The sequence below is a fragment of the Zingiber officinale genome, chromosome 6B (genome assembly GCF_018446385.1).
Source record: "Zingiber officinale cultivar Zhangliang chromosome 6B, Zo_v1.1, whole genome shotgun sequence".
NCBI classification, from domain to species: domain Eukaryota; kingdom Viridiplantae; phylum Streptophyta; class Magnoliopsida; order Zingiberales; family Zingiberaceae; genus Zingiber; species Zingiber officinale.
Window position 1 is genome coordinate 96234127 of NC_055996.1, and position 27708 is coordinate 96261834.

A 27708-nucleotide genomic window follows, 5' to 3' on the forward strand; every position below is an offset into this window, starting at 1 on the left:
AATCTTAGCGTCAACAAATAGTATGTATTGGATTCTAGGTTCACATATTTTGAGAAGCTTTATCTTGTTTGCAAATTGATTAGGTAAATTAATGCAGAGAAAATAAAACCGAAAATGAGAGAGGGAGAGAGAAAGAGAGAGTTGGGCTGGCAGACAAACACCTTAGTACCAGAAATGGCATTTTCTTTTTTGAATGACTTAAATGTGCCATGTGTGTATATGCTGCAATGACTATCACCCATGCCATGCTTTTCAATTTTCAATAAGATGTTATATGGCAAGCGATGGCTGAAATAATCAAGTGCACCAGATGATTGCCTATGGTTCCTTTTTCTGTCTTGAAAAAGACCAGAACAAAAAATTAGTAAGCATTTGTATGGCAAAAAATAATGGAAGTTACATAAAAACAAATTAATGATAGAAAAAGTAACGAAAATATGCATGCCAACATGGGACGTTGAACTTGCTGACAACATAGGGCTTGGTTGGAAAGACCATAATTCCTAAAGCATGGGCATACAACTCTTTACAAGTTCTCCTGGGATCATAATTTTCTTATGTGATCAAGCATTACTTGGTATTAGCCACAAAAGTTTGCCATGGAATATAAGGTTGTGGTAATGGAATCATGAAAGATATACTCCCTACGAAATTGGTAGTAGCAATTTTTCATAAGAAAAGCAAATACTAAGATCACCTTAGTTACACAATACAAAGTGCATGGTTAATCACCTGCATTGGTAGAGGCATGGAAATAAATTAATATGTAGTTTCCTGATTAGTGTTTCATCCAAGTCATAATATTCAATTAGAGAAGCAATTCATACATCAATATATATACTACCCAAACATAACTATTGAACAATCAAATTATGCAGTTCTAAACTATCTATACCAGCAATTATGTTGCAGTTTCATGTTATGAAACTTTTTTAATGCAAAGGGGTGCACTTTCATCTCTGCTTTATTCTATTCTTCTAAGAATTACATAGAGATAGCCTTTACATTTGGGCATTACGAGTTGTGTGCCAAATCATACATCAGTGCCTTGTTTCTTGAGCATTTGATATTTGCTACTTGCTTCCCTTCATGCTAAAGCCATTAGTCATTTTTGACTTTTAGTGTGATGTTAATCTCTTCTGCAGTCATGATTCTTCAATCTGAATATTTTTCTTATTGTTTATTTTTAGCATTACCAATGTGCATGACTTTTGCAGTTTAATTCTAATTTATAGTGGGTAAGTGAGATTGGTGGACATGAAAAACTTGGTGACAAGCTTCTTAAAGAAAAGAATAAAGCAAAGCTTCCTACTTTTGTTCCCCCCAAGGTCAGTACTCATGGGCACACCTAACTTTCTAATGTTATGCAGCAGAATGATATTTTCCTTTATCATTAGTAGAGGTTCAATCTCATTAGTTTGTTGCCAATCAAAAATGTTCAGTATTATTAGCAATCATTGTTCTACTTGACATTCTCTGACCCTAGTTATTATGTTTGTGAGATCAAATTGGCTGCTAGCTAAGTTGGCCACAAATGGGTGCAACCTGGTTCCCGTTTAATCCTGTTTTCTTCCCTATTTTTATACTTTATTCCTAACTCCTGGCTTCATCCTCCTTGCATGTCCATCAACACAAACCAATGAGCTTGGAGGAGCTCATAGTGGCATATTGAATTCAGAAAGTAAAATTGATTGAAACCCAAATTAACAACTGACTTGACTTTCTTTGTCCAGCTATCCTAATGTTACTGCAAATGATATACTTTTTATTCTAACTTTGCTGCCTAGAAGCCTACTTCTATAGATGTTCAATTGCTCACTACCCAAATCCATCAAGCAATTGGTTTTGTAATGATTTGTATGAAAGTGGCATTTACTGCTTGAAAAATAGCCTTAGAAATAAGTATCGTTTGAAGCTAGTAGGAAGTAATCTCGCCTAAATTATTGTTGGATTTGAAACTCATGGTGAGAATTATTTGTTGCTGACAATTCAAGTTAAAAATCACTTATTTTTGTTAACCAGCAATAATTAGTTTGATAAGTTCAAGTGGAAAATGGAATGATATTATAGATCATGTGCTAAAGATATGTATGTAATCAAGCTATAGAATTGATACAAACAAAAAATTTAGTCCTAACTATGGTTTAAAATCTTGAGTCGTGCCAAGGTTCCGGTCTCGATCAGAATGATACGATTTCGGTATCGTATCGTGTCGTGCCGACATAGTTTCAATATTTTCAAATATAAAATATATTAACTAAAAATAAAAAATAATATAAATATTTAAAAATTAAATTATATATATATATATATATATATATATATATATATATATATATATATTAAATTAATGGGATAATTTTCTCAGACTTTAATTAAACCTATTTAAATTATCTCGATCATAGCTAGGAGTTGATTAAAACTAATAAATTAAATTAAGATTTCCCCTTGTTTCGGCCTGCACACGATGCGTCCTGACACGTCGCCGGGCCAACACGATGCCTCTGGACATGTCGATGGGCCCAAGTGACGCCTTCAGACGCCGTTGTCGGGTCTGCGCGACGTCTTCGGATGCATCGTCGGACTTGAGCTACGCCTCCGGACATGTCACCAGGCCTGCGCAATGCCTCGGGACCCGTCGTTGGGCCAGCGCACCCCGCCCACGGGGCCTCGAGGCACGGTGCTCCAGAGTCATTTTGGTGCCGGTCCCGGTCCGTGAGCAGACCGAAACATTTCACCCATATCGGGCGAGTTGGAACAAGATTTTAATCTATAGTCCCAACTATGATCTTATCCCATCATTGATCTCTGAATGCTATATTATTAACGGTGTCTTTATCTTTTAAGGTTTAGGTTTGGGAAAAGAAATATTGTATTGCATTAATCCCTGGAGAAAGCTTAACTACCCAACATAGGGTAGTAGTGTTGGATATACGTCTTAAACATAGTATCAATAGAAAGAAAATATATACAATTCCTAGAATTAAGTGGTGGAAGTTAAAGGATGGGAAGCAACATATATTTAAGGAGAAGGTAGAAGTACAAGCATTAGGTGAAATATACGATGACTCTAATACAACATGGGATAAGATGGTATCAAAGTTGAAAATAGTAGCTAAGAGTGTCCTCGGTGAGTCAAAGGGGCATGCACCGCTAAGTAAAGAATCTTGGTAGTGGAATGAGAAAGTACAAGAGAAAGTGAAGGAAAAACGAATAGCTTATAAGGAATTATATATTTGTAAGAATGAGGAAAACTTAAAAAAATATACAATAGCCAAGAAAGAAGCTAAGAAAGTGGTGAGTGAAGCAAAAAATGAAACTTTTGAATGGTTATATCAAAAATTGGATACAAAAGAAGGGGAAAGAAACATTTATAGAATAGCTAAAGTGAGAGAAAGAAAAACAAGAGATCTTAGCCAAATAAAATGTATTAAAGATGAATGTAATAGGGTATTAGTAGGCGATGGAGAAATAAAAGAGCGGTGGAAGAGGTATTTTCATCAACTTTTTAATGAAGGTTTAGGAGACCAACTTAACTTGGGTAATTTAATTAGGTCAAATGAGCATCGAAATTTTAATTTTTATCGTAGAATTCAAACTTCAGAAGTAAAACAAACTTTAAATGAGATGCACAATGGAAAAGCCGTTGGACCAGATGATATTCCAATAGAGGTATGGAAGTGCTTAGGGAAACAAGGTATTGAATGACTTACAAAATTATTTAACATGATATTAAAAATACCCTTATATAAGAATAAAGGAGATGTACAAATTGTGCAAACTCTAGGGTATTAAACTAATGAGTTATACCATGAAACTTTGAGAAAGAGTAATAGAAAAAAGAATAAGAAATGTGACTACGATGACTAAAATCAATTTAGATTTATACTTGTAAGGATGATAATAGAAGTTATATATCTTCTCAGGCAACTAATTGAAAAGTATCGAAAATACAAGTAAAACTTACACATAATATTCATTGACCTAGAAAACACATATGATAGAGTCCTAAGGGAAATTATATGGAGAATTCTAGAAAAGAGAGGCGTTAACGTAACATATATTGAACTAATTAAGGATATGTATGAGGATGTAATGACCAGAGTAAAGACTTCAGGTGGAAGCATTTCCAATAAAGATAGGGTTACATCAAGGATCAGCTCTAAGTCCCTATCTTTTTACACTAATTATGGATGAACTCACTGCGCACATTCAAGACACAGTACCGTGGTGCATGTTGTTTGCAGATGATATTATTTTGGTAGATGAGACACGTGAAGGAGTAAATGCTAAGCTAGAATCTTGGAGGGAAACACTAGAAGGGAAAGGTTTTAAGCTTAGTAGATTAAAAACAGAATATATGAAATTTAAGTTTAGCAATATTAGAAGTAATGAAACAATTGTTAAGATAGGAGAGGACGAGTTGCCTGGAACCGAGTGATTTAAATATTTAGGATCATTTTTACAAAATGATGGAGGGATTGAGAGAGATGTCTTACATAGAATACAAGCAGGATGGGTGAAATGGAGGGGAGCGTCGAGTGTTTTATGTGACCGTAAAGTACCTCTTAAACTTAAAGGTAAGTTCTATAAAACCGCAGTTAGACCTGCTATGTTATATGGAGCTGAATGTTGGGCTATGACTCGAGCAGAAGATGAGAGTTGCAGAGATGAGGATGTTAAGGTGGATGTGTGGGCATACGAAGATGGACAAAATAAGAAATGAGAGCATTAGAGAGAAAGTCGGAGTTGCATCTATTAAGGAAAAACTCCGAGAGACACGTTTAAGATGGTGCGGACATGTACTTAGACGACCAATAAATGCTCCAGTTAGGCGATGTGAAACTATGATAAACATGCATATCAAACGAGGAAGAGGAAGATCAAAAAGACTTGGTTAGCAACAATAAAATAAGATAAAATTTATTTAAATATAGATGATGATATAATAGGAGATAGAGCTCAATGGCGTAAAAGGATTCATATAGCCGACCCCACCTAGTGGGAAAATGCTTGATTGTTGTTGTTGTTGTGTATTAATCTGAGATGATAATTACATTAGTATATATATAGGACTCCTGGTAGAAACTTAAATTTAGAATTGTAAAGTTGGGATTAACTAAATATACCTAATACCCTATTAACTCAAATCAAGGTTTAAAATGCCATTCATTCTACACAGTTTAGGTCCCCAATCAAGATGGTACAATTTTGTCATTGTATTGTCTCGACATGCTTCGACATGCATCTAAAGTGTGTCAAGAGGAATTTTCCTTTTACCTTTTTTTTATTATTAGAGAATCAGCTTTTGGAAACAATTCAGATAATAATTAATCTAGTGACAACTTGGATTCAAACACAATTGTAGGACTATCTAATTGGTTTAATCAAATTTTCTGTTTGCCTGTGGGAGATGAAATGCTCCATTAGCTTCAGCTCTTGAGCAAGTGATGAAAAGTAGTATTTTGTTCATGTGGCAAAAGGCGAAATCGCTCGCCCCCAGCGCCCCCGCCGCACCCGACCCAAGGCCATCACGAGGGAGGTAAATCACAGCATCCTGAGTGAGCATGTGGCAGGTGGGGTGAGTTGCACAGGGACCGGGGATTTACGCCCCGACTACCCTGAGTTTCGACCCCGCGACCTCATGTGGCAAGCATCCCACTACATACCAACTCGGATGATCTGTGGGGTCAAGTAGTATTTTGTTCATGCATCTGCGATGAATGTATCAAATTGTTCATGATAGTTTTCTTTTCTTTTCTTTTATGGATCAAATTGTTTTACTTTATATTGGTATCCTGAGTTAAACCTCTATACACGTATTGGATGCAGCAATCAGTGGAGGCCTTGCTAGAGTCAGGACACTCTCTCGTCAACGAGCAGGTTTTGATTACGAATTCCAGACTTTCGAAAGAATATATGAAGAACATAGATGACTAGCTAGCTCAGTTCTGCGAAGGCTGACACTACAAATTTGTTGGTGAGTTTCTAATTTTTTTGGCAAAATTTGTCCTCCAGATTTGCAAATGCAGATGGATATTGCACGCAATTAAATGGAAAAGCTCGTGGATATTATTATAGTTATTATTAGTTGAGATAGTTCTAATAATTACCTTTGTTTTTCCTGCTTCAGATGCTATAATTTGGGCTTTTGATATGCGATGGAGGCAAGGAACTAGTGTCAGAAGTGACAATCCATACCATGGCAAAGTTTCAAGATCATTCTTCCTTTGTTAACTACCTTTCTATGAATATCTGTCGATATAATATCTTTGAGAACAATAAAATGTTAGATAATTGTAATTATCATGTAACACAGTTTATAGTGTAACTTTAATAATAATACTAGATTAAGTATCACTTAGCAATGATGAATAATAAAAATTGATAAAGGAGACTGTAAAGGGTAGTAAATCCCAATGGTTTTTTCCGCTATCTAGTTATATTCCTTTGGCGTACTCAAGCCTCGTGACTGCCGCAACATTCCAGTTTGCGCTTGAGTGGAGCCAGCTTCCACGACAACGCCCAAACTCTTCCATGCGGCTCCATTTCCTTTCTTTGTCGTGTGGAAATTCATTGATGTTTGCGCACCTACATTGAGCAGTTTTGGTGCAGACTAACAATGCCCCTACACGGTATGGCAGAAGGCGAATACTCTCGTCCTATGTGTCTCCATCAATCTATTTTATGATCAACATAGAGGAGATAAATTATGGTCGGTTATTAGTTTTTAGAATATTGATTAGTATATAAGGGAGGTATTTATCTCGATTTTATCGAAATTCAAATATCAAATTTTATGATGATAATATTTAATGCGCTAGCCACTAGATGATATCAAGACAACAATATCCTTACACGCCTCAAGGTATATTTCTCCTCTGTTAGCCCACTCACAAACACTGTTTGCTACACTCGAGCTACTTGGGCCATACACACCCCCACTTTCCACCCACGTATCACTCCAACGATTCTCGAGTGCACAACTTTGCATGAACGCTACTGTGTAAAACCGACATGGTTGTTGGTGCCGATGGCACGATATATAATCTAGAGTTTTGTATGATTAAGATTAAAAGTAGATTTGTTATAATTTAATAAGTTAGTGTCAAGTGTGTGTAGAAGTAGATTATTTGATAAGTGGTATTAAAGTCTTAGTTGTGAATCAAATAATGACTTAAATTCTAGTAGAGTTAGACATCTGAAGATCAGATTGAGGGGGCGTTTGGTTTAGGGGAATAGGAGTGGGGAATGGGAATGAGAATCATTGATTGTCATTGTTAATGTTTGGATTATAGGAATAGGAATGCAAATAAGGGAATGAATCTTTGAAAGTGGGTAATAACTCATTCCCATGCACCTCCCTTTCAATGAGTCATTACCCTATTTTCATCAATCAAAATATTCCCTTATTCCAAAAATACCCTTGAGCTAAAACTAAAGTTTTCTCCTTTAATATCAAATATCAAAATATATTTATTTATTTTTTCTTTCATATCACTTCTCTCTCCTTGTTCTCTCTCATCATTTTATCACACACTTTCTCTCTCCTATCACACTCTCTTTCCTTTTTTTTTCTCATTACACTTTCTCTCTCATCATACTTTCTCTCTCCTCAATCTCTTCCATCGTACTCTCTTCCTTTTTTTTCTCATCATACTTTCTCTCTCCTCAATCTCTCCCATCACACTCCCTTTTCTTTTTTTTTCTCATTACACTTTCGCTCTCATAACACTTTCTCTCTCCTCAATCTCTCTTGTCACACTCCTTTTTTTTCCTCAACACACTTTCTCTCTCATCATACTTTCTCTCTCCTCAATCTCTCCCATCACACTCAATGTTTTCTTTTTTTCATCACACTTTCTCTCTCATCATACTTTATCTCTCACCATACTTTCTCTCTCCTCAATCTCTCTCATCACACTCTCTCTCTTCATTTTTTCTCATTATATTTTCTATCTCTTCATCCTCTCCCATCGTACTTTCTCTCACATCATTTTTTCTATCTCATCTTCTCTCATCATGCTCTCTCCTACCACACTCTCTTTTCTCATTTTCTCTCATCACACTTTCTCTCTCTTCATTCTTTCACATCACACTTTCTCTCTCTTCATTCTTTCTCATCACACTTTCTCTCTCATCATCCTTTCTCTCTCATCATTCTCTTTCATCATATTTTTCTCACATCTAATTTTTTCTCTTATTTTTTTTAAGGGTAAAAAAGGAAATTTTGATTTATTCCGATAGAAAATATACAACTAACCAAACATTGCTTTTAAGAGTGATATTCATGCTCATACTCATTCTCATTCTACTATATAATGATTCTCATTCCGATTCCTATTCCTAACCAAGAACCAAACGCCCCCTGAGAGTTAGACATAAGCTAAGTTTTGATGGGAAACCAAGTAAAGAAATCCTAACTAAGTTAAATGAATCAAGTCCAAGTGGCGCTAGTTAGGGGTTGAAGGCTTGCCAGACAAAACCAAGAGGAGTAAGCTGGGAGTTGAAAGTTTGACAGACAATACCTAAAAGTTTGGCGGACATAATTAAGTAGAGTAAGCTGGGAGCTGAAGCTTGGCAGAGATGACCAAGTGGAGTAAGCTAGGAACTAAAGCTTGACAAACAAGTTCAAATGGGATTAGCTTGGAGTTATAGGTTGACAACTCAATCTAGATGAGTCAACATGTCTAGATCCAAATTAAGTGTAAGTAACTTTATATTTTCTATCATACCCATTATGTGTAACATTGCAGGAAAGCAAGGTTCGACGGTTCTAGGCAAATGGAGGGAGTCCGGACGATTAGCTGATGATAACTCTTGACAATGGAAATCAAAGGGTCTAAGCAACCCTATCTGGGTTGGGATGACCGGATAGTATGGGCGACCAGAATATCTTTCAAGTCTAGGCAACCAAAGAAGGGTTATATAAAGAGCATCTAGGCAGAACTTTCAAATCACTCATCAACCCATAATACATTTTTATCCTTGTGATTGAAGTGTTTTCTCGCCTTTTGTGTTGTGGCAAGTTATAACTCGCATTTCATTTTGAATCAGTAACAACTAAAGTAACATTTTATTATTTTTGTGTTACCATATTTATTTTATTATGCTTAACTTTTTAGATTATATTTTTATAAAGTTTTTTCACCTCGAGAAGTTTTCTGAAAAGAAAAAATTAGAATTAAAAGTCATATTTTTTTTATAATTACTGTATATATTTATATTTCTGATTTAGTTGATGAATTACTTGAATGTTCAATTGTTAAGTCTTTTGTATGTTTATATTATTTTACTGTACTTAATTGAATCCGTCTAAATAATTTTTATTTTCATTAAATTATTTTATTGATTCAATTATTTCAGTTATTATGGGAATGGAGGTACTTTTATGCATTTAGGACGTATCCCATTGGACCTTTTACTTGGATATTTCGTTCAAAAGTCTTGCATGTATGATAATAGGGAGCAACTCACCAAATATTGTCATGTTTGTCAATGTTATTTCATATTGGTAATTTCAATTAGAGTCTGATTTTATGGTCAAGATTTGAATCATAAAAACAACCTCTACATAAAATAAGACTGTATAATACATTCAATATGATTTGATCATTCTCCAAAAGTGGCATTGGCAAAAATTTTATACACTAGACTATCTTTTTTAAAGATGCTAAATTTCTTAATAACATTTACTAATAATTCTTTTTTCATTAAGAATTCTTTATTGACAACATTATTTGTGCTTGATACAAATTAAAGATACTTACAACATCTTAAAGCTGAGGAAGAGTATCATTTTATATAATAGACAATGGAACTATTCATAATTTTCAATTTGATAATTGTCTTTAGTGAATAGGTGTTTAATTTCATGTTTGAGAGACTAGACTAAAATAAAAGTTTAGATATATGACTATTTCTAACTTCAGTTTGTCTTCTCATTTAGTTGCAATGAAATTTTAAGAAAACAATATTAGTTTTTTACATTAATCATCTTTCAGTTTAATATTATTTTTTTCCATGTGAGTTGGACTTATCTAGTTATATCAATTTTGATGTTGGATCAACTTAGCACCAGCACTTCAGCATTAGTTTGTTTCCTCAAGTGTTGAAGGGTATTCTAAACAATGATTCGAAAAAAACTTAGGAAGATTAGGAGATAATATAAATTCATTTTCCATCAATTTTACGTTTCATTTTGTACATCCTTGAGCTTCTTGGTGCATCACCACATTGGAATTTCACAAAACAATGCTTGATGTTGTATCCACTGCCTTGTTGAAGTTTAGGCCTTGCCATACAATAGTAGTGTATCTTGAGCAAGAAATGACCAGGTTGCCAATAGGCACTCCTCTTTAACAGGTATACTGTGTCAATTACTTTAATCAAGAATTACAATGGTGAAACTTTATTCTTACAAGACAGCTTCAAAGAGTAGCTGTGAGCTTGTCTTCATCGAAGTGAAGTTGAAGTAGCTACTTGAAGAGGGCTGCCGGTGTGCTTGGACAAGGCTTGTAGCAAAGTATCCATGATGGTTTCCAGGCTTGTGGTGGCATCCACCTTGGTTATTCCTTCAACTTCATCTATCTGAAGCAAATCCAGTTGGGACTGCAAAAGGGAAACAGGCATGAAATGTTTCCCTTCTTTTGATCTACTCCTTATCCTATCAGCAATTACTTCCACTGGAGCCTCCAAGCATATAAATCTAACCCTGCAATTAGAATACTGGCCTGCCTTGTAATCTGGGTCAGAAGACCGGAGGATCTCTCTGTACTTCTTCTGCAGCGCAGAGCAAGTGAGTACTATGCTTTTGCCAGAGATCATGATGATCCTAATAGCATCTCGAAGACATTCAAGCCATGGGAACCGGTCTTCGTCTGTAAGTGGAATCCCATTTCTCATCTTCTCTATGTTGCAGATAGAAAGGATGTTATGATACCCATCAGTGAGGAAAAAAAATCCAAGTTGAAATCGTTTGCTTAGCAAATAGTTTTGTATACATGGGATGAAGCATGATAAAACTCCATATCCTTATGATTCAGTGTAGCTACAAGGAACGTATTTGTGACGAAAGAAGATTTTACCTTTGTTTGCCTTGGAGTGGAAGTCATCTGCTTCAAGAAAGCTACAATTTAATGTCTTTGCAAGCATCTCAGCAACAGTCCTGTTAGGACATAGCAAATACAAGTGTTCACATTAGCAAACAAGAAACTAAAAATAGAAATACTGAAAAGGAGAAACACTGTTTTATTTGCATAAAGCTTCAAGCATGTAACCCTGAAATTTTAGTTTATCTTTCTGTTATTTTTTAGCAATATCTTCTAGCACGCAAGCTTGTTTCTTGACTGTGCAAATTATGGTGTTTGGAACTCTTTCTTATGTCTAGCATAACTTTTATACTGAATTTGAAGTTTAAAGCAATATATACGATATGATCCATGGTTTGTTCTTGAACTTGATACTAAATTATTGAAGTGTAATTCGCAGTTGCAAGAAGTCAAACTTCACCAATACCTAAGCATCCATGAGAGAGCTGAAAAGGAAGAACTGGTTATTTGAATCAAAGAACTCCATGCATTTTGAAATTTGTGTGCCTGATGTCTTCTCCATGTCTTGCGAATCGTAATCATTGATGAGTCTTTTGTGCTATCTAGATTTCTAAAATTATCCTAAAGGTCTATCTAAGGGGATGCAAATTTGGAACATGAATGTGATGTGCAAAGCAACGAAATCAAGTTTTTCCATTTAAACTTGTCTTGCTCTTCTTGATCTTATACTACCCAAATCTTCCAACGAATTTTGGTATTAGAGACACTCTTCTCCTACCCAATTTCCATTAGAAGCATCGTTCATATCCCTATAAGCTCCAAAAAATGTCTACCACCTCTATGCCAGCAATGTTTGCCTAAACTTCCAACACAAATGTACCGAAACAAGAAAGATAAATCTATACAAACTTTCAGATGGGCATTAAAAAAAAACAGTTGTGATATATTCCTACCACTTGTATCATCAGATTTCACGTTTTGAATTTCTTAGTCTTAACAATACCGAAATCCCTAATACTCCATACAACAAATCAAAAAGGCTTGCTTCTGCTCTCGATCAGAATGATCGTAGCCGTAAAAAAGAGTGATAAAACTCGAAATTTGCAAGGGCGGTAAGCAAGAAGAGCGATCTGCATCTGGATACATAATAAATGGAACAAAATAGCATCTTGCGGCAGTGAAAGGAAAATGATGATGAAGATCTCACGATTTCCCGGTGCCGCTAACTCCCATGATCACAAATGCTAGTCCTGAGAGAATATAGCTACAAGCTCAATCGCAAACCTAATGGGAATTTATTACGCAGATAAACAATCGAGGGCCAACGCCAGATGGAACTCATAAAAAGGAGGAGTAAAGGCAGACAAAGCCCGCGATCGATAGAAATGATCGAGAGAGAAGATTACTCACCGGAAGATTTCGGATCGGAAGCCATGGCAGAGGGCGAAGGCGGTGGAGAGAGAAACAATTGATGCAGGTGCCGAATATAATTCTGTATTTTTTTATGATTTCATACATACTAAAATGTGCACCTTGTACTAATTTAATATCGCATATTTTAATTAAATGTTAAAATATAAGATTTTTTTAATATTATTTTGGTAGAATTGCTGTCTGTGTTATAATAATTTTGGATAAAAATTAGTAATTTTCATTAAAACTATTAAATATATATAATAAATTTAATAAAATATTATAATAGTGATGAACTAAGTTAAAAAAAATTATAATAATATTTTAATATAACAATATATTATATATATACTAATTTTACACTAAAATTATCTGAGCACAATTGAAATTGAAAATGTAATCTTAATCATATTATTAGTTATTGCACACATGACTTACATGGGTAATATAATTTATAAATACAGATAAATTAGTATCTAGGTTTATAAATTAGATTTCATAAGGATATATTAGATCCAAATAATAGTGCAACGTAAGACAAAGTCAGCCATGTTATTTAAAGATCCTGAGTGAAACTATAAATTATGTTTCAATTTTATCTTCCGAGCACTATTTTTAAAAATAAATTTTTACATCGTTCATCGTAGAATATTTACGCCTATAAAAAATATAAGTAACTTATTTAAAATCTATTCGTGATGCACTTTTAAAAAAAAGCATCATCGAAAATAGTATCATATTCAATTTTTTTTCAAAATATTTTAATCTAAAGAAATGATAGCAGATATAACCTGTATTTAACTGTCTCAAGAAGAATAAAGTGAATAATCTCTGCTCTTGAGACTTGTAACATACCTGAACATACTTGTGATAAGCATCCCAATAAATATAACATTCACTGGCAACCTGACTTTAACCAATTTCCATGTAAGTGGTTCTGTTAATATTATGCCGAACATACTCAAAGAGGAGGCTTTGTTTACATACGCAAGATTTTGCAACCAAAGGTAAATTTTATGATAAAAAATATGGATAAATGATAAAATGACATAAATAAAACATGATTAACAAGAAAATAAAAAACATGAGTATTTAATGACAAGGGAGCTTCATCGTAACAAGAGAGGACGTAGCGGATAAAATCAATAGGGGAAGCTACTTTTTCGATCTGCAAATTTAATTTAGAAAGAAAACTTACAGATCAAAATTCAATTATCCTCTAAAAGTTTTTTCTATCTAACATTTATGTTTACCGGCAATGGAGCTTCATCGCGGCGAGAGAGGGAGGCACAGGGAAAGTGAAACCCTAGCTTCGTCGCAGGCCTCACGACGAATGAGGGAGGCTCAAGGGAGGGTGCGGTGAGGGTCGATGTCATATCGTCGAGGGTAGTGGCAGAGGCTGTGAGAAAATAATCCAGACATGATAAGGTTAAGTCCCCACGTCGTTAGTTTGTTTTTTTATTTTCTTGATAATCTCTTATTACTCAGCCGATCCTATTTTTAAAGATCTAGTGTTAGCCGATCCTATTTTTATGGATCTCGTAGTCTTTGCTCTTATCATTTGTGGTGTATTTAAAGGGTCGTAGAGACGTGTAGAAGGTGTTGGAGGATCGGTGGCCGGCTAGAAGGGGGGTTGGATAGCTAGGCCACCCCCAAATCGATTTCTTCTCTACAGTACGTTAGTTTGCGCAAGCGGAAATATAGAAACTAAAACAATGAACCACAAACGAGAATACAAACGCTAACACGCTCGATGTAACGTGGTTCGGAGATTGCTTGCTCCTACTCCACGACGTGTCCTTGAGGTGGACGAGCCCTTGATCCCTTGGTGGATCAGTCCCCGGCAATCTCCGGCTAAAGCTTCTCCTTCTCGGTGGAGCAAACCTCTCACAAAGTTCTCTTCCTCTTTACAAGATGAAACTTAGGGTTAGAAGGAAGAGAGTTGGCTTGGAAGCTTTGGGCAAGATTCAGAAGGTTTACAATGAGTATCAGTAACCCCTTCAATGCCCCAAAGCTCCCCTTAAATAAGAGGAAAGAGTTGATCACCAATCAACTCAAACCCTGACACCAGTCGACTGGTCCATGCACCAATCGACTGGTGCTAGCCGTTAGGCAACGCCAACGGCTCTCTTTAGAGCCCGTTTTCTGCCAACGGTCATGTACCAGTCGACTGGTCTTAGGACCAGTCGATTGGTCCCCTTAGTCGACAAGCACAGAATGCTTCTGTGCATTCTGTGAAGCTGGATCAGTCGACTGGTCCTAAGACCAGTCGACTGGTCCCAGTACATTTACTCCTCTCATCCTTTCCGGAGTCGCCTTTGAAGTCCTCTTCCTCGGCCTTCGTCCCTCAGATGCACCCGAGCTCGCGGCTCCTCTCCGTGCCATCCTTCACGCTGCCTTGAAGTCCACTTCCCTCGGCTCCACTCCATTACTCCTCGTCTTGCGGTCCTTCGGATGTCTTCCACACCACCCTTTACCGCCTCAACGATCCGAGCCCTTGGATGAGCTTCCCACACTTGGCCGCACCAAATTCTCATGTGTTCCACAAAGTCCTGCAAGACTCAAACACATATCAAATACATATGAAAGTCTAACTTAAACTCTTTGACACACACATCAAAACCTAGGTTGATTGCACCAACAGAAGGTATCTCGATGTGAGGTTTTCTTTCATAAGTTAAATTTCTATTTGTCCTATTCTTCTTATATATTCCTGTGTGTTGTGTGCTTTGGGTGTGCTATCCTATTCGATTCTAAGCCAACATCTGGTATAAAAGCTTTGGTAGTATAGAACACCCAAGAATCCACGATTCCACAAAAATGTCTGGCATCCACAAGTTGCTGCAAAGGAGAACGGCGGAGTGTCATTTCCCTATCCGATGCTAAGCCCTCACAATTACACTGTGTGGACAATAAGACAGAGGTGATTCTTGATGCCCATGGAGTTAGGGAGGAGGTGGAGCCGATGGAAGGAGCTCAAGTAGATACAAAGAAGGACAACAAGGTGCGTGCATGCATCTTGCAATGTATCCCCGAAGAGATCCTTCTCCAGATTGCAAAAAAGAAGACGGCGAAGGAAGTCTGGGGCGACCTCAAAACGAGGTACCTTGTAGTGATTGGGTGAAGAAGGCATACGTACAAATGTTGAAGAGCGAGTTTGACGCCCTCCGGATGAAGGAGACCGAGACGATTGATGATTTTACTGGCAAACTCAGCGCCATGAGTAGCAAGTTCTCCACTCTTAGTGCCACGCTTGAAGATTCCTCTTTGGTAAAGAAGTTGCTTGATTCTGTCCCTGATAAGTTCTTCCCTATTGTTGTCAGTATTGAGCAGTTTCACGATCTTGAGATGATACCATTTGAGGAGACTATTGGACGACTGAAGGCGTACGAGGAACGAACACTACGATTACACGGCAACACCAACGACACTGAAGGTGAGCTCCTATTTACTCATGTCGCATGACAAATACGACAGAAGGAGAGCAACGTGGACACTTCATTGGGAGGCAAGGGGTGTGGGTCTAGCAAGCCTAGTCATGGCAAATGGCGTGGGTGGGGGTGCGGTCGTGGTCGTGGTACGCCGAGCCAAGACTGTGCAGGAGGCACTAGCAGCAACGACAGAGGCACTAGTGACAAGAGTCGTATAAAGTGTTTCAATTGTGAGAAAATGGGACATTTTACGTCCGAATGCTACAACAAGCGTCGTGATGATGAGGCTCACCTCACTTGCGCCACCGATGAAGAGTCAGCACTGATGATGACCGTGTCCCACGAGGAGCCTGACACTAGGCGTGAGCGGCAGGATATGATCTGCTCAGTGAAGATAGGTTGCTACCGGAGATGTACCGTTGCGTTAATAAAGGAGATAAAGACGTCTGGTACCTTGACAACGGTGCCAACAATCACATGACTAGTCATTGCGAGAAGTTTCAAGAACTAGATGAAACCATCACCGGGAGGGTGGGGTTTGGCGATGGATCAACCATTGAGATTATGGGCAAGGGGACGGTTGTGTTCGAATACAAGAACGGCGATCGGAAGGCTCTCCACGAGGTATACTACATTCCGAAACTTTGTAGTAATATCATAAGTCTCGATCAATTGACAAAAACTGGGAACAAGGTGCACATGGAAAAAGATACCATGAAGGTGATTGATAGGAGCGGGAAGCTTTTAATGCTGGTAAAGCGAACATAAAATCGCTTGTACAAGATAACCTTGAAGACATTCAAGCAAGTATGTCTGCTAGCAAGCCTAGAAGACCCAACCTGGTTATGACATACAAGGCTCGTACATGTCAATTTCCATGACTTGAAGCTGTTAGGGGAGAAGAAATTGGCGGTTGATGTGCCTCCATTGCCCCAGCCGAACAAGCTTTGCGAGGTGTGTGTCATCGCCAAACATGCAAGGTCGCCATTCTCGTGCCAAGCAAACTATAGAGCAGAGAAGTCGTTGGAACTTCTCCATGCTGATATTTGCAGGTCAATCTCACCATGTACACTAGCTGGTAACAAGTACTTTCTTTTGATTGTTAATGATTTCACAAGGGGGATGTGAGTGTTTATATTGGCAGCAAAGAATGATGCATTCCGAGCATTCAAGAAGTTCAAATTCTTGACGGAGAACAAGACTAAATACAAGATCAAAATACTTCGGACAGACCGGGGCGTCGAGTTTCTATCCACGGAGTTCACTCAGTTATGTGAAAATGAAGGAATCGAGCGACATCTCACGACTCCCTACACACCCTAACAAAATGGTGTTGTGGAGCGCCGTAATCGCACCGTGATGACCATGGCAAGATCTCTCCTCAAGGGTACACATATGTTGGTAAGATTCTGGGGAGAGACGGTTAGACATGCTATCTATCTGTTAAACCGTCTCCCAACTAAGGCGCTAGGAGAGTGCACGGCATTTGAAGCTTGGATGGGGAGAAAGCCACAACTCGCCCACTTGAGAGTGTTTGGTTGTGTTACATATGTGAAAAATATATCCTCTCACCTCAAGAAACTTGACGACAGAAGCTCACCCATGGTATACTTGGGTGTCGAGGAAGGCTGCAAAGCTCATCGTCTATTTGATCCAAGGCATGGCAAGCTACAAGTAAGTAGAGATGTGATGTTTCGAGAAAATTATGAATGGACATAGAATGTAGGTGCCAATAATGAAGAAAAGGTACCAGAGTTTATGGTGGTGGATGCATTCGGCACCGACGAGGTGATTGTTGCAGCAGACATTGAGGCTGCAACGGAAGATGTCACAACACTGACAGTAGCCGTGGTACCCATGACAGGAGCGTCAAGTCCATCTACACCATCATCGAACACCCATACAGCTTCCTCGCCTTCGATAACAAACTCACCCGAGTCTTATGAAGGACCGGTCCATTTTAGATCCATTGCTGATATCTACGTCAATACTGAGGAAGTGATTGGTATTGATGAAGAAGAAGAGGGTGAGGTGATGATGGTGATATCCGAAGAGCCGACATGTTATCAAGAAACTACAACCGAGGCTTGCTGGTAGGAAGCAATGGAGAAAGAGCTGAAATCTATTGAGATGAACAATACTTGGAACCTAACTGAGCTCCCATTAGGCCACAAGCCTATCGGCTTAAAGTGGGTGTTCAAATTAAAGAAAGATTCAGATGGGAAAGTCGTTAAGCACAAAGTAAGATTAGTGGCTAAAGGCTATGTACAAAGACAAGACATTGACTTTGAAGAAGTATTTGTGTCTGTCGCTAGACTTGACACTATTTGAGTCATTCTTGCGCTTGCGGGAAATCAAAGCTAAGAGGTACGCCATCTAGATGTGAAGTCAGTATTTCTTAATGGAGAGTTAGAAAAAGAAATATATGTCACTCAACCAGAAGGGTTTGAAGTACAAAATCAAAAACATAAGGTATACAGGTTGTCCAAGGCCCTCTATGGACTGTGGCAAGTTCCACGAGCTTGGAACATACGTTTTAATAGGAGTCTGGAAGAGCTTGGCTTCAAAAAATGTGCTCAAGAACATGTAGTATATACAAGAGGTGAAGGAGAAGCAAGTATACTTGTTGGAGTGCATGTCGACGATCTCATCGTGATAGGAAGTAACACAGAGAAAATCAACAAGTTCAAACAACAAATGATGATAGAATTTGAGATGAGTGATTTGGGTATTCTCTCCTACTACTTAGGGATTGAAGTGAAGCAACAGAAAAGTCGAATTTTACTTAGACAATCAGCTTATGCCAAGAAAATTCTATCTCAGTTCAAGATGGCAGACTACAATACCACAAAGCATCCAATGGAACCCAAGACACGTTTGCATAAGGACTTGGAAGGGACTCCAGTTGACGCCACGGAGTACAGGCGCATTATTGGTTGTTTGAGATATCTGCTATACACACGGCCGGACTTGTCATATTCTGTCGGAATGGCGAGCAGATACATGGAGAGGCCTACAATCATGCATCACAAGGTAGTCAAACAGATTCTCAGGTATTTGAAAGGTACAATCTATTTTGGGCTTGTTTACATAAAGGGACCCCAGGAAATTGGTATATTTGGCTACTTGAACAAGGATTTAGCCGACGATCTCGATGGGAGGAAAAACACAAGTGGAATGACTTTCTATTTTAATGAAAGTTTGGTGTCCTGGAATTCACAGAAGTAGAAGACAGTGGCACTTTAATCGTGTGAGGCAGAGTTCATGGCAACCGCAAATGCGGCCTACCATGCTTTGTGGTTGAGGAGTCTTGCCAGCGAATTAACCGGTGTAGAGCCAAAGCAGGTAACCTTGTTTGTTGACAACAAATCTGCCATAGCTCTCATGAAGAATCCGGTATTCCATGATCGAAGCAAGTATATAGATACCAGGTTTCATTTTATCAGAGAATGTATTGAAAGGGGACAGATTGTGGTTGAGTTCGTTAATACTGGAGAACAACGAGCCAATACGTTAACTAAAGCATTGCCAGGAGTGAAGTTAGCTACCATGCGACAACTACTCGGCGTCCGTGATTTACAACCATGTCAGGATTAGGGGGAGTAATGTGAGAAAATAATCCAGACATGATAAGGTTAAGTCCCCACGTCGTTAGTTTATTTTTTTATTTTCTTGATAATTTCTTATTACTCAGTCGATCCTATTTTTATGGATTTAGTGTTAGCCAATCCTATTTTTATGGATCTCGTAGTCTTTGCTCTTATCATTTGTGGTGTATTTAAAGGGTCGTAAAAACGTGTAGAAGGTATCTCAATGTAAGGTTTTCTTTCATAAGTTAAATTTCTATTTGTCTTATTCTTCTTATATATTCTTGTGTGTTGTGTGCTTTGGGTGTGCTATCCTATCCGATTCTAAGCCAACAGAGGCAAGGGGGTGTAAGGGTGTGTAAAAGCACCCCCTTTCTCTCATAAATGCGCTTCACCTTCAAGCTATAGTCCGAGGGCGAGATCGTTAGGAGAAAGATGAGCTTGAGTAGCACTATCCACTGTCCAACGTTGTAGACCTGCAGTCGCTATTGTTTGTCAACCGCGTACATTTTCCCCCTGCAAAAGCAACAGAAGAGTCATAGAAGAAGATGCTACTATTTTTTTTTTAATAAAATGACATTTGTATTAAGTTAAGAAGGAAATAAAAAATATTAATAACCTAATTCAGATCTCAACATTTACTCGCCTTAACTGTCCCCTACCATAGTGCTGCCTGTCATAGTGCTGCCCGCCTTCGCCTGCCTACCTGCCCTACGCCCAGGGGCATAACCAGGATCTAAATTTACCTGGGGTTGACTGTCGAGATATAATAAATTAAATAATTCAAAAATATTAAAAATATATGATTATTAATTTGTCAAAGCTATAAAACAAAAGTATTTAATATTTAATACATTCAAAATTAAAATATAGAGTGAAAAATGCTATTGAAGTTGTCCTTTTCGATTCTTCTTATAATCAAACTCATTAATTATGATTTCATTATTAAATTTTTCAACCAACTCTCATTCAATATAGACCATATCATTAATTGTTACGAAGAGTTATTTTAACATATTTCATAGTTAAAAATACTCATTATGTTGTTGTTATAGAAACGAAAAGAGTTAAAACAAGACGAATTAACTTGCTAATTAAATAAATATATTAGTTTTAATATATAAGCAAGGACAGATCCAGAAATTAGAGTTAGGAGGGCTTGAACATAATACATTTATACAATAAAAAAAAATCATTATTCAATGAAGTGCGAAATATAAAATTTATCTTGTTTAATATAAAAGATGAAACAATTACTAAGAAAGCTATTTTCTATTTTATTACAAAATATCTATCTTCACATACTTCATTATTAAAAATATTCGCACGGTAATGATGGTAAAACTAAGTTAAAAAATTCCCATTATGCTTTATATTATTTTATCAAAAATTGTTCATAGAAAGTAATTTTCTTTTATAAGATTTTCTCTTTAATAAATTTCATTTTATTTTATCTTTTCGATTAACATTTTAAATTTTAAAATAAATTTATTATTTATTATTCCTTTATTGATTATTAGTATAATTATTTAATCTATTTATAATAATATATTGTGTATATATTTATTGTCTGTCATGTTATTTTTCTATTAAAAAATTTAAAATTTGTGTAATCTAATACATTATATCATTTAAGATTAATTAGACTAGTTAAAAAAAAATAAATTATGTTATATAATTAATTGTTAAAGTTATTAAAATTAATTTTAATCTTACAATCCATTAATAGTGTATATTAATTTCAAATGTTATCCTCGTATATTACTAATTTCATTGAATTAAGTTATTTGAATTATATTTTTAAATATTTAAATTATGCACTATTTTTTTTAAAAAAATATCAAATCACTTATTAATTTATCAAAAATACTCTTCTATGCTCTCTCCTCGAGTTCCTATCAGCTACCTCCGTCTGCATAGACACATCTCCGATCGAAGCCATGCACACAAGCACACTAAGGTTAGATCTTTCTTCTAACTCCGTTCCTTAATTTTTCGTCCATTTTCATTAGAGATTTTGAGATCTGATTCTTCCTGTTTTAAAAAGAAAAATACTAGATCTTTCCAGATCTAATTTTACCATCTCATTTTCCTTATATCTGCGAGAGAAGAAGGGAAGAAGATCAGAAATGAGTTTTGCTTCTGGATCTAGCAACAAAGACGACATCTTTCTTTGGATCTGCTTTGCGGCTCCATGTTTTACCTGGTCTTACTTTGATCCAGCGACAGATTTTATCTACTTGGAAGCTACCATCATGAGTATCGGAGAGATCCTACCGGCTGTTGCTGAAACGAACTTCATTTCAACTACTACAGTCTTCCATTCTGCCACGCTCAAGATGGAATCAAGGATCGCGCCAAGAATTTAGGAGAGCTCTTCATGGGAGACAGAGGAGCAGGGCTGGGCTATAGCCTAGGACTGCCCTGCTGTAGATCTGTCTCTGTATATAAGCAAATGATATAATTATACATAAACTATAACAAATGAGAAAAAAATATCTATCAATCAAATTGTAGGTTCTTGACTTATTTACTTTAACTAATTTTCGACATAATTTAGAAATAGTTGATAAATTCTGAAATCTTTCATGGCCAACAATATCAAACTTATAGTAATCTAATTGCATTATCAAGTGGTGCAAATCTTGTGTATCAAAATCAAGATGATAGAATTTCTCAACAAGTCTATAAATGTGATCAGCATTACGAAGTTTAAAATTTTCTTTAGGTTCCAAAGCACAACTAAGTTAAAGAAGTTTGACTGTCTCATCCTTGAATCTACTATTAAGTTTTTAAATTTGAAAATTTATTGCAACAATAAATACATCAAATCAATAGTGGTGCTCAACTGTAATGGAGTCATTTTATTGATAAGAACGACCTGTAATAGATTTATAATGAGCTTCCATATGAGGTATCTCAATGTCATACTTGTCACAAACTTCTTTCATATAACTAAGTAGAATAACAAAACCTTCTTCTCTCAATGTATGAAGTGAAGTTTTAGTAGTTGAAACAAAGTCCCTTGCATTTAAAATATCTAGAGATTTCTCTGGCAATGCTCGACAAAGCAGATTTGTTATACTCATTATCTTTTGGATCAAGTGCAATATGAATATGAAATCAAAAGTCTTCATTGCAATCAACAAACCACCAACTTCACCACAATGGAGTTAGATGACCCATCTGTCACCATATTTTCAAACACGGTAATCACAAAGTTATACATATCAATCATGCAACAACTTGAGTTAAAATTAGAACTCCAGCGAATCTTTCCAAGTCATAGTAAATTGTCAATTTGATTACATCTCTACCGGTATCATGTTCACTAGTAGCTATCATATGTGCAACTTAATTTTTTTTTTTTTATCAAAATGTAACTCAACATGACATTTAGGAGATACATTAATGAGATTACAAATTGAATTCAATTTTGAAAATAATAACTAAATGGATTCCTTTTTTTCAGCAGCTACAATTAATGCTAGTTGAAGTCGATGAGCGAAACAATGTACATAATATGCACATGAACAATCTTTCAAGAAAAGAGCTTGTAATCCATTCCAAGAACCACACATATTTCTAGCACCATCATATCCTTGTCCCTGCATGTTGTGAATATGCAGTCATAACGACCAAGAACATTAGATAATTCTTTCTTAAGTGTTACAGCAATTGTATTAGTTACATATACAACGGCCAAAAACTGCTTATGTAAAAAACCATCAATATCCATAAATCTTAATATAATAGTCATCTACTCCATGTTAGATGTATCTCTTATTTCATCGACTAAAATGTAAAATTTTGCATCATCGATTTCTTTAGGAATTTTGGTTCTCACTTGGTTGGCAAGAATATTTAAGATATCTTTCTAAATATCTAGTAAAGTATACTTTGCATTTTTTTGGAGCTTTCTCTAAGACGATGCTCTTGTTGAGATATGTCCGATGCGGGTGCGTGCTAGAATACGTTTTGTAAATATGCACAATGAAAAATAAAATAATAATAATTCTTAATTATTATATCACACACACCACACGCATACAAGGATACAACATGTCAAACATGATCGCATAATTAAAATTTTACTGGAAGTAAATTTACGCTAGGTATACCTTACGGATGACCTATAACGAGAAGGGAATCAACCGTAGCAACATTGTCGAACCTCGCCTCTATTTGTATCCACGCTGAGCTACTTAAGATAACTCCTTGAGTACAAGCCTCTCCTTCGAAAGTTACTAGCCACGAGCGAAGAAGAGGGATCAAGAATAGAAGCACACAAGGGAGAGTTTTTCTCCCTTATGGTGGTCACGACAACAAGAGGGAGAGCCCTCTTGCTGGCGGCGGGAGAGAGAGAGGAGAAGGAGAGGAGGATTGAGTTTTCCAAAAGTCAATCAACCAAATAATGAAACTTGTATCTAATTCTCTCCCAATTACATCTATATATAATTTTCTTTAATGAGTTGGATTAGAAAGCCCAAATCTAACTCATTATCCCTTAACTAAAAATTAGCTCATTAACCCCTTGGTTTGGTTCACAACTAAATCAAGTTGGTTCATAACTAATTCATAATTAAATCAAATATGGTTCAACTCTACCATAAGAGATGTAGTTCATCTGCACTTTCATTATGACAAATATTTCTATATTTGTCTTATGTATAGTCCAACCAAATATTTATCTCTTGATCTAAGTATCATATTCTTTAACTTGTTTTACGTCTTTTAGAGATTCATTGGTGTGTGTGACCCAATAGGTTCCTGATTTATCTTGGTCGTCCATAATTAACTATTTAATTATAGAACGATCATGAGTGACACCGAGTAGTACATCATGATTCCCAATTAGCTGGAAAATCATAGTTGATCTTAGAACTAATTATAAATCCTTTAGCAACTACAGCGAGTTGTGTCTTATTCCTTTCACTCGTCTTATACCTACTTGGTTCAGGACATGTTCTATGTGTCTGTCCCCACTAGACTGACTATGTCACACCTAGCCCAAGTAATATTATTTTATGAATTCAAATTACTCGTACATGTGTACAAGAGTCTCGTACTCTTAACATGTGATGCTTTGGCTAAAGACTTTAAGTAATAATAATAACGAGTTGTCATAGGGTATATGTCTCCTCGCAAGGAGCGGTGAATCCTATGTGGGTTATCCAAATATCTTCAGGCATTTTGACTTATATCCAATCATCCCGGGTCTATATCTCAATGAGGTACTTGCTTAAGATTTCAAAGTATAAGTCTCCATTACCAAGATGACTTGTATACCTCAAGTCGAAGGAAACTTGCACTCGAGCTGCAGTAAGAGTTTCACAGACATATCTATATATATAGATAACTATATGAAGTCTTATAGTGAGTCACTCCAATAAACTAGTTACCATAACTAGCATCCATATTTAACTCTCGACATCCCAATGTATCCAGCCTGTGAGAAAACAACTGTTTGACAAACCAAGGAGTATAACTCATGCTAGTCTTACAAAATTGATGATATCCAAATGCATTAATTCGACGACTAGGGAAATTCTAATACGTTCATAATTTCATATGTAGAGATAATCACTAGTTGTGATCCAATCACAATTTCTCTCATGCTATGAATTGTACTGTGAATATTCAGTAAATGAGTTTAAGATAATTAAACATATAATATGCACTCAAATAGTGAATCTATATTTAGTAAAAATCGTAAGACAATTGTCTTAGGACATCCCTCAAAATCTAGCAGCTCCCAATACTATCATTCATTTTTCCCATAAATTTTATCATCTTGATAAAATTTCCATGATTATTAGAAGATGGAGACTCATCATGCTCTCTAAATGCACATACTTGTAAAGTAAGTCATCAAATGCTTTCAATAGTTGTTGTAAGTCATAATCTATTTTTCTGCTTTTCTTGTAAAGATTGTGCATTTGTCATTTTGTCAATATGATGAGGAATATTCATCAAATTATCAAGATATTTCATAGCAGTATTATGTGGTGAAGTGTTGCATCTTATATGCATAAAAAATGCACATTTATCTCTATCATTAACTGGCTTCCAATATTTGAATTCATTTATCAGAAATGCAGGATTGTGAGGATGCTCATGTTCAAACAAGAAAAATGGAAAGCAAAATGTAACATCTTTCGAGGGAGAGTACTCTAACCAAGTAAATTTTTTAAACCAATGACTTTGAAATTGCTGATTTTAACTTCCAAATTTGGTCGGTGGATACTCATGCTTAATAGGTTGATATGGTCCCATCTTAATATAAGTTCGTCTAATTTCATCCCTTTGATTAATAGGATATTTCCATATTAGATTATATAATGCTGGATCAGGTTCAAAAGAACTGACATCAACATGATCATTGGAATTTGATATATCAATATTAGATGGAGAATTCCCCTAACTTGTCGATATTTGCTCTTTTGCTTTAAAAAATGAGTTGATAGGTTTTCTTTTCTTCATTCCTAGAAATTTTTGTATTAAAGTGAATAAATATAAAAATTATCATCAACCAATAATAAAGAAATGCTCCTTATTGATCAATTTAATACAACATGATACAAAGCCATACTTTTACTATCAAGCAAACAATAAAGAAAAGTAACCAAATTGATTAATAAATCTATTATTCTATTAATAAATTTAATCAATATATCAAAAGAAAATAATACTAGTTAACTTGTAGAGATAATTAAAAAAAATAAACCTACGGTGATCGTCGTACAGATATCGCGTGCTATTTGAGAGAAGGGATGTCGCGATTGTACTCATCGAGTTGTTGTCCAACGCCTATATAGGATATGAATATGAAATATCAAGTGAAAGATAATGTAAATATCTTTAAGAAATAGAGAGATTATATAGTTGAGAAAGGAGATTGAAGGAAATTTATTCTAAAGATGAATAGATCTGCTCAAACCCAGTGAAGGAAAAGGACAAAGAGGATCGAAATCAAAATCTTTCGCACCTGCGGCTTTGTAGCTGTGAGGAGGAACAAACAAGGAAACGACGCCGATTGCTCTTGCGAACGTGCAGCAGAAACGACGTGTGGGTGATGGGTAAAGCATTGCAAAATTTTTGGTTTAATTAAAGTTCCAAACATGAACTTTAATTAAATCAAATCTAATTAAAAAAAGTTTTTAATAGGTAAAAAAATTAAAAAGAAATTAATATTACGGTGGGGCTGATTTTTTTTTTTTTTTAGTTTTTTTTTATGGGTGGGGTTGGAGCCCACCTTGGCCCAAGGGTGGCTTCGCCCCTGCCTGCGTCTACTCGCCCGCGACCCTCCTGGTAGTGGCCAACGCCCACCCCAAGGGCCAAAACTGAAGAGTAGAAGTGGTGAAGCACCCAACCTTGCCCCGTCGCCCGCCCCCAAGCTACTGTGTTGCCGCCAGTGGCCAGCCTATGCTCTACTAACTAGCGACTACTACTGTAGCTTATGTTGCCACCACTAGCCAGCTTGTTGCCGTAGCACGTTAGCACACCGCCACCACCCATCGGGCCTCCAGCCTTGGCCCTTGCCCATTGGAGTTGGAAGGTATTGATTTATCACTAATTTTATTTTATTGTGAGTTTGTGACTTTTTTACACATTATGTTTATTTATTTTACACATTATTCTTATTTAATAATTCAATAATTTTGATGAATTGGCATAGGTTATAGAGAAATTTTTAAAATGAAATATTGAGTCTTCTAAGAAAAAATATTCTCGCGTTGAATTCAACCTGGATGATGTTGTTAGTGACCCAAGGCTATGCAAATCAATTAATAAATTTGGTATTTCAATTAGAGATCATATTAGAAGAGAATATTTGATTAGAGGACCTTGTCAACCATTTGGTTATAGTTATCCCCAAAGACAATTTGGTAAAGAGCATAAAAGTTTTCAAGTTACTTGGTTTAAAAAAATTTCATGGTTAGAGTGCATATCAAAAGATGCAGCTTTTCATTTTTTGTGCTATCTCTTTAAAAAATCTCATAGAGGATGTCGAGCTGGAAATGAGACATTTACTAATTCAAGGATGAATAAATGGAGAAAAGTAATCGAAGTATTTAATACACATGTTGGTGGTGTAGCTAATGTTCACAATGATGCAAGAATACAACTTGAGGCTTTTCAAAATCAACGATAAAGTGTGTCACATTTCCTACAAGCGCAAGGGCATTGAATAGAGATTGCATATCACACTCGATTAACAGTAAC

The 27708-nt window shown here is 36.2% G+C and overlaps 2 protein-coding genes across 6 annotated transcripts in view; one reads left to right on the plus strand and one right to left on the minus strand.

The window, feature by feature from the left end:
* Nucleotides 1-6360, plus strand: part of LOC121993250 (ribulose bisphosphate carboxylase/oxygenase activase 1, chloroplastic-like) — a 42479-nt gene extending 36119 nt beyond the window's left edge. For 2 of the 4 annotated variants that reach the window (XR_006115141.1, XR_006115143.1), the window contains 2 exons: nucleotides 1218-1328; nucleotides 5833-5913. Coding sequence is in view for 1 of the 4 variants with exons in the window: in XM_042547970.1 (XP_042403904.1) it covers nucleotides 1236-1328; nucleotides 5833-5940 (201 nt within the window). In the remaining 3 variants the exon portion in view is untranslated. Of the gene's footprint in view, nucleotides 1-1217; nucleotides 1329-5832; nucleotides 5981-6133 lie in introns of those variants that run through there. The other 2 variants (XM_042547970.1, XR_006115142.1) reach the window with 2 other exon arrangements.
* A 3898-nt stretch (nucleotides 6361-10258) lies between these two features.
* On the minus strand, nucleotides 10259-12584 carry LOC121993252 (gluconokinase-like). 2 transcript variants are annotated; one of them, XM_042547971.1, is made up of 4 exons: nucleotides 12462-12584; nucleotides 12259-12301; nucleotides 11088-11167; nucleotides 10259-10910 (listed from the first exon to the last, which is right to left on the minus strand). In XM_042547971.1, the coding sequence occupies exons 1-4, from the start codon at nucleotides 12484-12486 to the stop codon at nucleotides 10456-10458; spliced, it is 603 nt and encodes a 200-aa protein (XP_042403905.1). In that variant the 5' UTR covers nucleotides 12487-12584; the 3' UTR covers nucleotides 10259-10455. The 2 variants fall into 2 exon arrangements, with proteins under 2 accessions (XP_042403905.1, XP_042403906.1); XM_042547972.1 differs by lacking the exon at nucleotides 12259-12301 and having other exon boundaries at nucleotides 12462-12565.
* Between the last annotated feature and the right edge of the window lie 15124 nt (nucleotides 12585-27708).

What these genes read in the sequence shown, in the direction of transcription:
- LOC121993252 (XM_042547971.1), bottom strand. Translation starts at nt 12,486, where the DNA reads ATGGCTTCCGATCCGAAATCTTCCG. An exon ending in TTCCGATCCGAAATCTTCCG is followed by an intron (nt 12,302 to 12,461) that starts GTGAGTAATCTT and finishes ATATTCTCTCAG; the next exon opens with GACTAGCATTTGTGATCATG. An exon ending in CCACTCCAAGGCAAACAAAG is followed by an intron (nt 10,911 to 11,087) that starts GTAAAATCTTCT and finishes TCTGCAACATAG; the next exon opens with AGAAGATGAGAAATGGGATT.